Genomic DNA, 11,769 nt, shown 5'->3' on the forward strand with positions numbered 1-11,769 from the left:
ATCATCGGTGAACATCTTCATGTTGATCGTATCTACTATACGACTAATGCTCGACCTTTCGGTCTCTGTGTTTCGAGGCCATGTCTGTACATGCTAGGCTCGTCAAGTTAACCCTAAGTGTATTGCATGTGTAAATCTGTCTTACACCCGTTGTATGTGAACGTAAGGATCTATCACACCCGATCATCATGTGGTGCTTCGAAACGACGAACTGTAGCAACGGTGCACAGTTAGGGGAGAACACTTCTTGAAATTGTTGTAAGGGATCATCTTATTTACTACTGTCGTTTTAAGTAAACAAGATGCATAAACATAATAAACATCACATGCAATCAAATAGTGACATGATATGGCCAATATCATTTTGCTCCTTTTGATCTCCATCTTCGGGGCTCCATGATCATCATCGTCACCGGCATGACACCATGATCTCCATCATCATGATCTCCATCATCGTGTCTTCATGAAGTTGTCTCGCCAACTATTACTTCTACTACTATGGCTACCGGTTAGCAATAAAGTAAAGTAATTACATGGCGTTGTTCAATGACACGCAGGTCATACAATAAATTTAAGACAACTCCTATGGCTCCTGCCGGTTGTCATACTCATCGACATGCAAGTCGTGAATCCTATTACAAGAACATGATCAATCTCATACATTACATATATTCATCACATTCTTCTTGGCCATATCACATCACATAGCATACCCTGCAAAAACAAGTTAGACGTCCTCTAATTGTTGTTTGCATGTTTTACGTGGCTGCTATGGGTTTCTAGCAAGAACGTTTCTTACCTACGCAAAACCACAATGTGATATGCCAATTGCTATTTACCCTTCATAAGGACCCTTTTCATCGAATCTGTTCCGACTAAAGTAGGAGAGACTGGCACCCGCTAGCCACCTTATGCACCAAGTGCATGTCAGTCGGTGGAACCTGTCTCACGTAAGAGTACGTGTAAAGTCGGTCCGGGCCGCTTCATCCCACAATACCGTCGAAACAAGATTGGACTAGTAACGGTAAGCATATTGAACAAAATCAACGCCCACAACTACTTTGTGTTCTACTCGTGCAAAGAATCTACGCAATAGACCTAGCTCATGATGCCACTGTTGGGGAACGTAGCAGAAATTCAAAATTTTCCTACGTGTCACCAAGATCTATCTATGGAGAAACCAGCAACGAGGGGAAGGAGAGTGCATCTACATACCCTTGTAGATCGCTAAGCGGAAGCATTCAAGAGAACGGGGTTGATGGAGTCGTACTCGTCGTGATTCAGATCACCGATGATCCTAGTGCCGAACGGACGGCACCTCCGCGTTCAACACACGTACAACCCGGTGACGTCTCCCATGCCTTGATCCAGCAAGGAGAGAGGGATAGGTTGAGGAAGACTCCATCCAGCAGCAGCACAACGGCGTGGTGGTGGTGGAGGAGTGTGGCAATCCTGCAGGGCTTTGCCAAGCACCTACGGGAGAGGAGAAGAACTTGGGAGAGAGGGAGGGCTGCACCAAAGGCATAAGCGGTGTCTCAAGAGGCCCTCCTACCCCCACTATATATAGGGAGACCAAGGGGGGTGCGCCAGCCCTACGAGATCCAATCTCCTAGGGGGCGGCGGCCAGGGGAGGTTTCCCTTCCCCCCAAGGCACCTAGGAGGTGCCTTCCCTCCTTGGGACTCTTCCTTAGGGTTCCCCCTTCACCCTAGGCGCATGGGCCATACGGGAAGTGGCGCCCCAGCCCACTTTGGGCTGGATCCCTTCCCACTTCAGCCCATGGGACCCTCCGGGATAGGTGGCCCCACCCGGTGGGCCCCCGGGACCCTTTCGGTGGTCCCGGTACAATACCGATGACCCCGAAACTTGTCCCGATGGCCGAAATAGGACTTCCTATATATTAATCTTTACCTCCGGATCATTCCGGAACTCCTCGTGACGTCCGGGATCTCATCCGGGACTCCGAACAACATTCGGTAACCACATACAAGCTTCCTTTATAATCCTAGCATCATCGAACCTTAAGTGTGTAGACCCTACGGGTTCGGGAGACATGCAGACATGACCGAGACGTTCTCCGGTCAATAACCAACAGCGGGATCTGGATACCCATGTTGGCTCCAACATGTTCCACGATGATCTCATCGGATGAACCACGATGTCAAGGACTTAATCAATCCCGTATACAATTCCCTTTGTCGAGCGGTATTGTACTTGCCCGAGATTCGATCGTCGGTATCCCGATACCTTGTTCAATCTCGTTACCGGTAAGTCTCTTTACTCGTTCCGTAACACATCATCCCGTGATCAACTCCTTGGTCACATTGCGCATATGATGATGTCCTACCGAGTGGGCCCAGAGATACCTCTCCGTTTACACGGAGTGACAAATCCCAGTCTCGATTCGTGCCAACCCAACAGACACTTTCGGAGATACCTGTAATGCACCTTTATAGCCACCCAGTTACGTTGTGACGTTTGATACACCCAAAGCATTCCTACGGTATCTGGGAGTTGCACAATCTCATGGTCTAAGGAAAAGATACTTGACATTAGAAAAGCTTTAGCATACGAACTACGATCTTTGTGCTAGGCTTAGGATTGGGTCTTGTCCATCACATCATTCTTCTAATGAAGTGATCCCGTTATCAATGACATCCAATGTCCATGGTCAGGAAACCGTAACCATCTATTGATCAACGAGCTAGTCAACTAGAGGCTTACCAGGGACAGATTGTGGTCTATGTATTCACACGTGTATTACGATTTTCGGATAATACAGTTATAGCATGAATAAAAGACAATTATCATGAACAAGGAAATATAATAATAACATATTTATTATTGCCTCTAGGGCATATTTCCAACACACCCCCCTCATAAAGCGTATAAAAGATAATATAGACCTTTGACAAATTATACATACTTTATATGTATGGTGGGTCATCCGGTATACACGTACTTCCTCTGTTCCGAATTACTTGTCGCACGTATGGATGTATCTAGATGTATTTTAGTTCTACATACATCCATTTTAGCGACGAGTAATTTGGGACGGAGGGAGTACATAATAGTCCGATGAGGGAACGGGCAATTTCGATATTTTATGGCCCTTTAGGGAAAAATAAAAGCAGACGCGAGGGGAGTCTAACTCCAAACCTCCTGTATTCATACTAGCGATGGGAGCCGGATCCCCTGACGTACGGCCACCTGACGTTGGGCCACTGATGCGTGGGTCCGGGTCCACACGTCAGCGAGTGCGCCGTACGTCAGAGGAGCTGCGTCCCTAGCGATGCTAGCTAGCCAAGCTACAGGCATGGATTGCATTATGGCAGCGCTAAACTTAAAGTACTAATTAAAGCGGCAGTTTCGTTTTTTACTTTTTTTTTCAATATTTCTTGGAAACAAGCATGAACAAAATTTCTTGAAAATGAACAGTGTTTTGAAATCATAAAAAAAGTCTAATATTCTTTTCTTAAATGTAAACTTTTTTAAATTGTGAACAAATTTAAAAATATATATTTAAAATACACCCTGAACATTTTCTTAGTATACGCTGAACTTTATTCAAATACATACAGAACATTTTTTTTAAATATATGGTGAACTTTTTTGAAATGTACATCCTGAGTATACGCTAAGACCTCATCTAGCCATCTCAGGAAAAAAATAAGAAGGATCTGGAGAGGTCGCTGCTCTCGGCGCCGTCTGCCCCCAACGCCTCTCATGCCTTCTCTGAGGCCACATTGCCGACCCTCTCCTCCTCGCCATCTCCTCCGCCCCACCAAAGTCATCTTGAGTTACATTCATGATGGTCTAGAAAAAATAAACAAAATCGATACTCAAAAAATAATTTTTAAAGATCATTTTTTTGCAAAGCACAATAAGTGTTATTTCTTAATGAAGTTTTGGATGCAAGTTAAACACTTGAACACTTTTATTTGCAAAAGATATTTTTTATCTATTTTACCTACATTTACTATTCACTTGGATGCTTGTGAGCTCCAGAAAAGAATGAATATCCAAAAAAAACCTACCGATATTTGTTATACATGTGATGATCCCCCACATACTCTGCCAAATAAACAACTTTCGGATCAATGCATTTCAGTGTTTCGTGCAACGCACGGGTATCTTACTAGTATAATTACAAAAACGTAGACGACTAGAACAATCCCTCAGCGACCGGTTTACTTTACTGAACCAGACTTTTCCCACTATCTATTAGGCTTTTTTATTAATTTTTTTCTTTTTATTTTTTCCTTTTTTTCGTATCTCTTTTTTTTATTAAAAATGCTCACAATTATAAAACTTGTTCAAAATTTCAAAAAAGTTCGCCTTTTAATTTTTTATTCATAAAATACTAATATTTGCATTTTAAAAGATTGTAATTTTTTTCCAAAAAATGTCCATGTCTTTCAAAATTGCCCAGATATCAAAACCTGGATGTTTTTAAAAATGGTATACAAAATTTTGAACACGAACATTTTTTGAACATTATTGGAAAACACTAACAAATTTGGAGTTTAAAAACAGAAAATATGAACAAAATTTTGGACCTAATTTTTATAGATTCCCTGAATATTTTTTGAATTTTTGTAGAAAAAATAACCATGTTCACGTAGGATGCCCTGGTAGGCCAGAAGCCTCCATCTGAGAGCATATTATTTTTTGACATCCTGTAAATGACCACATTTTTTCCAGTGGCTTGTATGACAAATTTAAGGTACCATTCCAAGTTGTTTCGGTTTCGATTTTTATTTTCATTTTCTGGAGTTCGGTAAAAAAGGCTGATAAATGACCGGACGTGTCGCAAGTCAATACGGGGTAGGAAATCATTCAAACATGGCATGGATGACTACCACAGGCATGCCCACTAGTTTGCAAAAGTTTGGGTCAGTCCTGAGATAAATACCATGTTCAATGGAGAAGGGTCCGTTTGGTAGCACCTCATTTCTCGGCATCACTTAGATGACCAATTTTTTTTCATGGCTTTGTATGACCAATTCAAGACACCATGTCAAATTGTTTGGATTTCCGACAAGTTTTGTATTTTCTGGACATGATAAATTTCATTGAGTTATGACATTTTATGCATTTTGTAGGGTTTTCTCGGTGAAAAACCAAAACACTAGCCGAATGTGACACAACGTGCGCTCTTTGTTTGAATTCCTTCAATTTTTGCATGAAGACCTGACATGAGCATGCCCACATGCTGACAAAATTCGTTGTCATTTCATGCATCTCAAGAAGCACACCATGTTCAAAGGTGGTCGTTCAGGTAGGCTGATAGGGCAAGTCTGGACACACCTTTTTTCACATAAATAAAATGCACCAAAAAATTTCCCACACACTAGCATCACCATGCCAAGCATACATGATAAATTTCATCGAGTTCTGACATTTTATGTATTTTTTACGTTTTTCCCTGTGAAAAAACCCTAAAACACTAGCTGAACATGATGCAACGTGCGTTAGGTGTCCGAATTCCTTCAAATATTGCATGGAGACATGCTATGAGCATGCACGACAAAATTTATGTCATTTCATCATGGTAAAAACCACATCATGTTCAAAGGTGGTGCTTCGGATTGGCTAGTAGGGCAAGTCTGAATGCATTTTTTTCACGTTAATAAAATGGACCCATTTTTTCCCACACACTAGCATCACCACGCCAAGCTCCATGATAAATTTCATCAAGTTATGACATTCTATGCATTTTCTAGGGTTTTTCCGGTGAAAAAACCCCAAAACACTAGCCAAACGTGACGTGACATGCGTTCATTGTGCGAATTCCTACAAATTTTGCATGGAGGCCTGCCATGAGCATGTCCACATGCTCGAAAAGTTTGGTGTCATTTCATGCATGTCAAGAAACATATCATGTTCAAAGGTGGTGGTTCGGTTAGAACTATAGGGCAAGGCTTTTGTTGATTGCAATTTCTCTCATTATCAAACAACATGAACATTTCCTTATATCCGAATTATTTCTTGAAATTTGTCAACAATTTTGAAATTTCAAATTATGTAGGCAAATTTTGTGAACATGCACACTTTTTCCAAAATTGTTAATAAATTCCCAGATATTTATGTTGTACACAGATTGCAAACCACATACTTTCTGTAACATTTATCAACATTTTCAAACAGAAATAGTTATTACATTCATGAACAAAATATTCAAAATTGGGAACATTTTTTGAAATTCCTTGAACATTTATATAATTTGTAAAAAATGTTTGAAAATGGTAACGTTTTTTGGTATTCCTAAAATATTTAATTTTGTTTAAAAAAGTTTGGTATTCCAACTGGGCGACTGCATCGCTTCCAACGGGTATCTGTTGGGCCGGGCCAAGCATTCGCCGATTTGAAAAAAGTTCATCAATTCTGAAAAAGAATGTTTATGATTTTTTTTAAAAAAATTACGGGCTTCTTAAAAATGTCTGTAAAAGTTGAAAAGAGTTCCTGGGTATGGAAAAAAAGTTCATGAATTTGAGAACAATGTTTGCAAATTTAAGCAAATGTTCACGAATTTAATGGAAAAAAGTTTGAGTAGGGCGTTTGGGTTGGGCGGCTGGTTCCATCTCACGTTACCTTTTTCAACGTCGTTTAAATGGACCAAGTTTTTTCTAGGGCCTTGTATCACCATTCCAAGGCACCATGCAAAGTTTTTGTGCTTTCGACAATTCTGCATTTTCAAATAATGTTCGTGCTTTCAAAATGTGTTTGGAATTTAGAAAATAATCCTGTATTCATTTTTTACACAAACACAAAATATGTTCACGTAAATTGAAAATAAATTGGTTTTAAAATTTTGTTCATATATTCTGATTTTTACTTGAAATTTCAAATTTCGCAGTGTGTGCCAAGATCACTACGGAAGTGGTATATGCCAAGATGAAGCATCAAGTCGATGCGAGTCTTTACTCAGGACAAAACACTTGAAAGCAAGAAAATTCATGTCTTATACTCCCTTCATTTTTATGTACAAGGCCACAAACTCAGATTACAGGTACTACCAAGATAAAATTTAATGCATATGTTGCAAGCCTGCTTTTCTTTTCGTTTATTGGGACCATTAATACGTAACATGCATGCAAGAAACTGAGTGGAGAAAGTAGCTAGTGTCATTATGATTGCAAGCATGCGAGTAGTAAACGGGTTGCTAGTACGAGAAAATGTCATTAATTCTTTCCTCGATTACTGTTGGTGGCCTTGTATAGATGCAAAATGTATATTTCATAGTGGCCTTTAATGGAGGGAGTATCTAACTATCCATGAAATATACATTTAGTGGCATGAGATGCCTCCACTATAATCCGCACCATTAATGTTTGATCTGATGGCCTATAATAGTTTTTCTAGTTTTTGCACCACATGTACAGATTATATGCTAGTCACTCCCAATAAAGTGAAGCTATAAGGGACACAACTTCAAAAAAAATGAAAAAGAAACTAAAGTCTAGGCAATACCTTTTCTACACAATAATGTATCCTAATACGGTAATATCTAATTTCCTCTATATGACTAAACGAGACAACACGACACACCCTCTTTGCACTCTGTATATCATCACTCAATCTATCTATAGGCAGTAATGCCCAAGAAAAGGCAAATGAACCGAGCCAATCCACAAGCACCCGTCCCTTTCCTCTAGTTCACTGATGGATCCAAACATCTTCCTCGCCGTGTCGTGAACGATTACCTCTTCCAACACCTTCCCCTCCTCGCTGACCCTCAACGCAATCACCTGACTTCCAAACCGGCTCAGGAACGCTATGACACGCTGCACGCGCTGGGGTGGCAGCTTCATGACCAACCTCCTCAACCACGGGAAAGAGGTGGACCACTCGGCGATCTTACCTCGCTTGCCATGGAGGCCGACCCAGAAGCCGCCTCTCGGGCTCGCCTTGATGTTGTCCGGGAAGCCCAGTAGCTGCACGAGTTCCTCGAGGGTTGAGGCCTTGGGTGTCTTGAGCCAGTATCGGTGGATCTTGCAAGTTGTGGTCTCGGCGAGGAGAAGGTGGGATCCGTCTTCACTCATGAGAAGGCCGTTGGGGAATGCCAGGCCGTCGACCAAGACTTGAACCTCGTTGGTGTTAGGGTCATATTTGAGCAATCTGCCGGTGGCATCACCGGATATGACAATGTTCAAGAACTGCCTGCAAATGAAATACAAGCCTCACTCGTTAGGTTAACTAGTAGTACAAATAACGATGCTTGTGTGTTTGGAATGTGAGAATTTGTCCTGATTCGTGCGGATATTCATGCACTTAAAACATGCCTAAAACTTCACCAAAGTAAGCAGAAGAACTGACGGGGATGGCGTTACCTTCTGTGGAACCTCGTGCTGGTCTCGGTGAAGTAGACAACTCCAGTTTCCTGGTCGATCTCGACACCGTTGGCGAAGCTGAAGGGGCTCCCAGGCTGTCCAGGCCCAATCAGCCTTGAAACGTTATCCCCGGGGCTGACCACTCTCAGCCCAAAATAGGAATCTGCGACGTACAACTCCCCAGTTTTATTGTTGAACTTGAGGCCCAGCGGACGCCCACACTCGTGCTCCTTCATCGGGTCCTGGGATCCTCTGCAACTATCCAATCTGCAGATCACACGAGTGATCAGCTTTAGTCAAATCAAAGACGCTTAGCGTTAGCTATCTCGCCTTGATGTTAATTAAATGTGGACGATGTTGATACTCAGCACTATTACTCGTCCCCTACATTCTCATCAGAATGTGACGTATAAGACTACAGTACTACACACGTGGTACATATGTAGTACTTTGGTGTTGTACCAGTCATGATTTATGGGGGTACGCTATCTATCTGAATTTCTGACATGATCGGATCAAGATGTTGCTTAAAAGCAGTGTAGATGGTTTCGTTTTATTGTTATCAGAAAATTTTTCCCAATTCAGGAGAAGTGTATATTTTCAAGGGATGTGATAGTTTTTTGTTTTTTGCTTTCTTGTTAGAAATGGCATTTTGGATTCACGGCAGGTACAATTCTCTGTGTATCTACGTTAATCACAGCCTTCATTTTTGAAAAGAAAATTCGCATAGATCCACGACATAGTAGGAGTATCTATCTGTCCTGTCAGTAGTCAGTCCCCCCGGGAAAAATCTGGATCCAATTGGTAGTTTGCCACGGGTGTCGGAGACAGGACAGGAAGGGCAGCTACGTGAGACGGTGATTGCCTTTTTGCCTTGTGCTGAAGAAGATAACAACAGTGCAGCATTTGGTTGCTTGTCCGCGCGTGGAGCCATCGACAATTCTGTCTCCGGCGGGTAGCGCGGCAAAGCAGGAGCAGCCATACTGTGACGTGACATCATTACCAAACGATTTAGCTAACCAGCGGTTCTAATTAATCATAGTCGCCGTAGTAGTACGTAGTACAACGTCGGTTTCCGATCGAGCGGCGTGCCGTCCATCAATCAGAGAGTTAATTATAGTCGAAGGAAAGAATCACTGAGTTGATCAGAAGTGAGTCGTGCAAGGCACAATCACTGAGAATTGCTATTTCGTTCCTCTCAAAGAAAAACAAGGAATAAACTGATGAGGTTGCTCTACTTTGAGGGGGGTTGGAGGGCTCGTCATGCAACACATGCAGATGCATTATGGAATCGGAGAAGCAAGGAGACACGGTAGTGCGAAGGCTTACAGCTCTGGCGCGGCGGCGGAGGAGTGCTCGACCCAGCGGCCCTCGTCCGGGAGCCACCGGATGACCCTCCCGTCCGACACGCCCGCGTAGGGGCCCTCGCCGCCCACGCCGAACGCCACGCTCTCCGGCCCCGCGGCGCCGCCGTCCACGGGGATCAGCTCCACGTCGCGTATCTCCACCACCGCCCGCACGTCGCCGCGCAGTGGCGATGACGACAGGAGCGCCGCCGCCAAGGCCAACGCCACGGCGACCGCCACGAGCCTGCAGCTGATGGTCATCATGGTCGCCAGCCACGTACGCGGCGATACCACGATCGATGGAACGCAGGGGAATATAGATGACGCCGGGCGACAAGGGCTATATATGGCCGCCTGACACGGCGACGCCCACGCTAGTTTGAACGGATTTAAAGGGAAGGGATGAGACCTGGAGTCCTACGCGTCGTACTCGTATACGATGCAGTATAGTAGTATGTCTGGTGCTCTGGTCTCGTCTCGTCGTCTTTCGTGTATGGCGCTCCCTTGGCAGGTGGGACGGACGGTGGTCACGGTGCCCAGACTCCTAGAGGAGACGACGAGACTTCGGTGGCGCGCACGTCACTTATCCCCGGAGACGCGGGCAGCACGCACGCATGACACACACCCAAAGCCATGGCACTTTCGTGCAATTGAGTAAAGTCTGCTTTAATCCTGAGGTTGGAAAGCTCGCCGTAAATGAATCCTCACCTTTAAATCTCTCGAAATAGACTTTGGTCCCGCTTTATATAAAAAACAACAACCATCAAAATACAAAGGCGAACGATGCAAGGTGGTGAGGTAGTCCTCTTAGGCATGGCCAATGCTCTATGCTGGACAGATGCCTCAGTTGCCACATCAACCAAAAGTGGTCCAAATGGGTTTAATCATCTGCTTTTGGAGAGAACCTGCCTACTGCCGAAGAACCGGCCTCTTCCCTGACAAAAAGATGAAGAAATGGGAAAAGAGAAGAGAGAGAACCAAAAGGAAGAGTGAAAATTCAAAAAAAGGAGGGAGGTGAGGGCCTAATAGAATATTGTTTATTTTATACATGTAAATCATACTAGTTATTTCATCTACGTGGATGGCATGAGGCACCATCAACATGATGCCTCCATTGTACATGCCCATACAAAGCCGATCCCATGATAATCAGATCACGCAGAACGCACGCGACTACGCTACGAGCAAAGAACACACAAAGATCTGAACACAGCCCACGCGATCACCTAGCACACCTAAACTCCACGACAACGCCCCCAAAAGGGAGAACGGCGCATAGCGTCGCCGTTGCCGAGTCCACAGTGGACAAAGGTCTTCACCCGAAGCCCTGACACGGAGAGAAGAACCTCGACAGCGTCTTCAAGAAGAGCGTGACACCAATGGTCTTTCGCTCTGCAAGTCACCCGTGCCACAACGAGACCGCCAGGACGAAAGTGACCAGGTTAGATCCGTAGATCCAGATCATGGTGTCGCCCGAGGACAGAGAGCACACGCGAGCCACCCGCCGCAACACCCCCCGTCGCCCACACAAACCAGAAGGAGAGCCACCATCGTCGCGATGATGCCCGCCGGAGAGCAACCATGTGGACCGCCATCCGGGGCCGCCACCCCGGCATCCCTGTCGCCAGACACTGTACGCCGCTCATTTCATAACACACTCAACCACAGTAGGAAGAGCAGAGGCACACCATCTACTCCTAGCCCGACAATCGTCACCGAGTCTGGGTAGTCGCCTCCACCATAGGAGGCACCCACGCCTGCATCTCCAGCCAATCCTAGTGGACCCGGGGGGGGGGGGGGGGGAGGGGACACAACTTCATGAATACCGACGGTCGTCGTAAGCAAGCCCCAAGCCCTTGGCTCAAGCGAGCTCGCACGACGCCTTGTCCGTGGTCACTAGCGTCAATCCACGCACCGACGCAACGATACCATGACCGCCACCATCGACCATCTTACCCACGAGGAGAGCACGAGAACTTCCCGTGAGAAAAACCCGGAGCAAGCCTGAACTCACCTACCCGAAGCACAAGCTCTGATCTGCCTCGCCCCCCTATCTGATCCGCCCAAGCACAAACCCAAGATCTGGACCTTC

General features: G+C 44.6%; 1 protein-coding gene across 1 annotated transcript; it reads right to left on the reverse strand.

Annotated features, from left to right (window-relative positions):
• Positions 1 to 7,313: 7,313 nt before the first annotated feature.
• LOC123111230 (protein STRICTOSIDINE SYNTHASE-LIKE 10) lies at positions 7,314 to 10,134 on the reverse strand. Its single transcript, XM_044531976.1, has 3 exons — positions 9,661 to 10,134; positions 8,332 to 8,598; positions 7,314 to 8,161 (listed from the first exon to the last, which is right to left on the reverse strand). The coding sequence occupies exons 1-3, from the start codon at positions 9,939 to 9,941 to the stop codon at positions 7,585 to 7,587; spliced, it is 1,125 nt and encodes a 374-aa protein (XP_044387911.1). The 5' UTR covers positions 9,942 to 10,134; the 3' UTR covers positions 7,314 to 7,584.
• Positions 10,135 to 11,769: the final 1,635 nt, after the last annotated feature.

This window comes from Triticum aestivum, chromosome 5B, assembly GCF_018294505.1.
Source record: "Triticum aestivum cultivar Chinese Spring chromosome 5B, IWGSC CS RefSeq v2.1, whole genome shotgun sequence".
NCBI lineage: Eukaryota > Viridiplantae > Streptophyta > Magnoliopsida > Poales > Poaceae > Triticum > Triticum aestivum.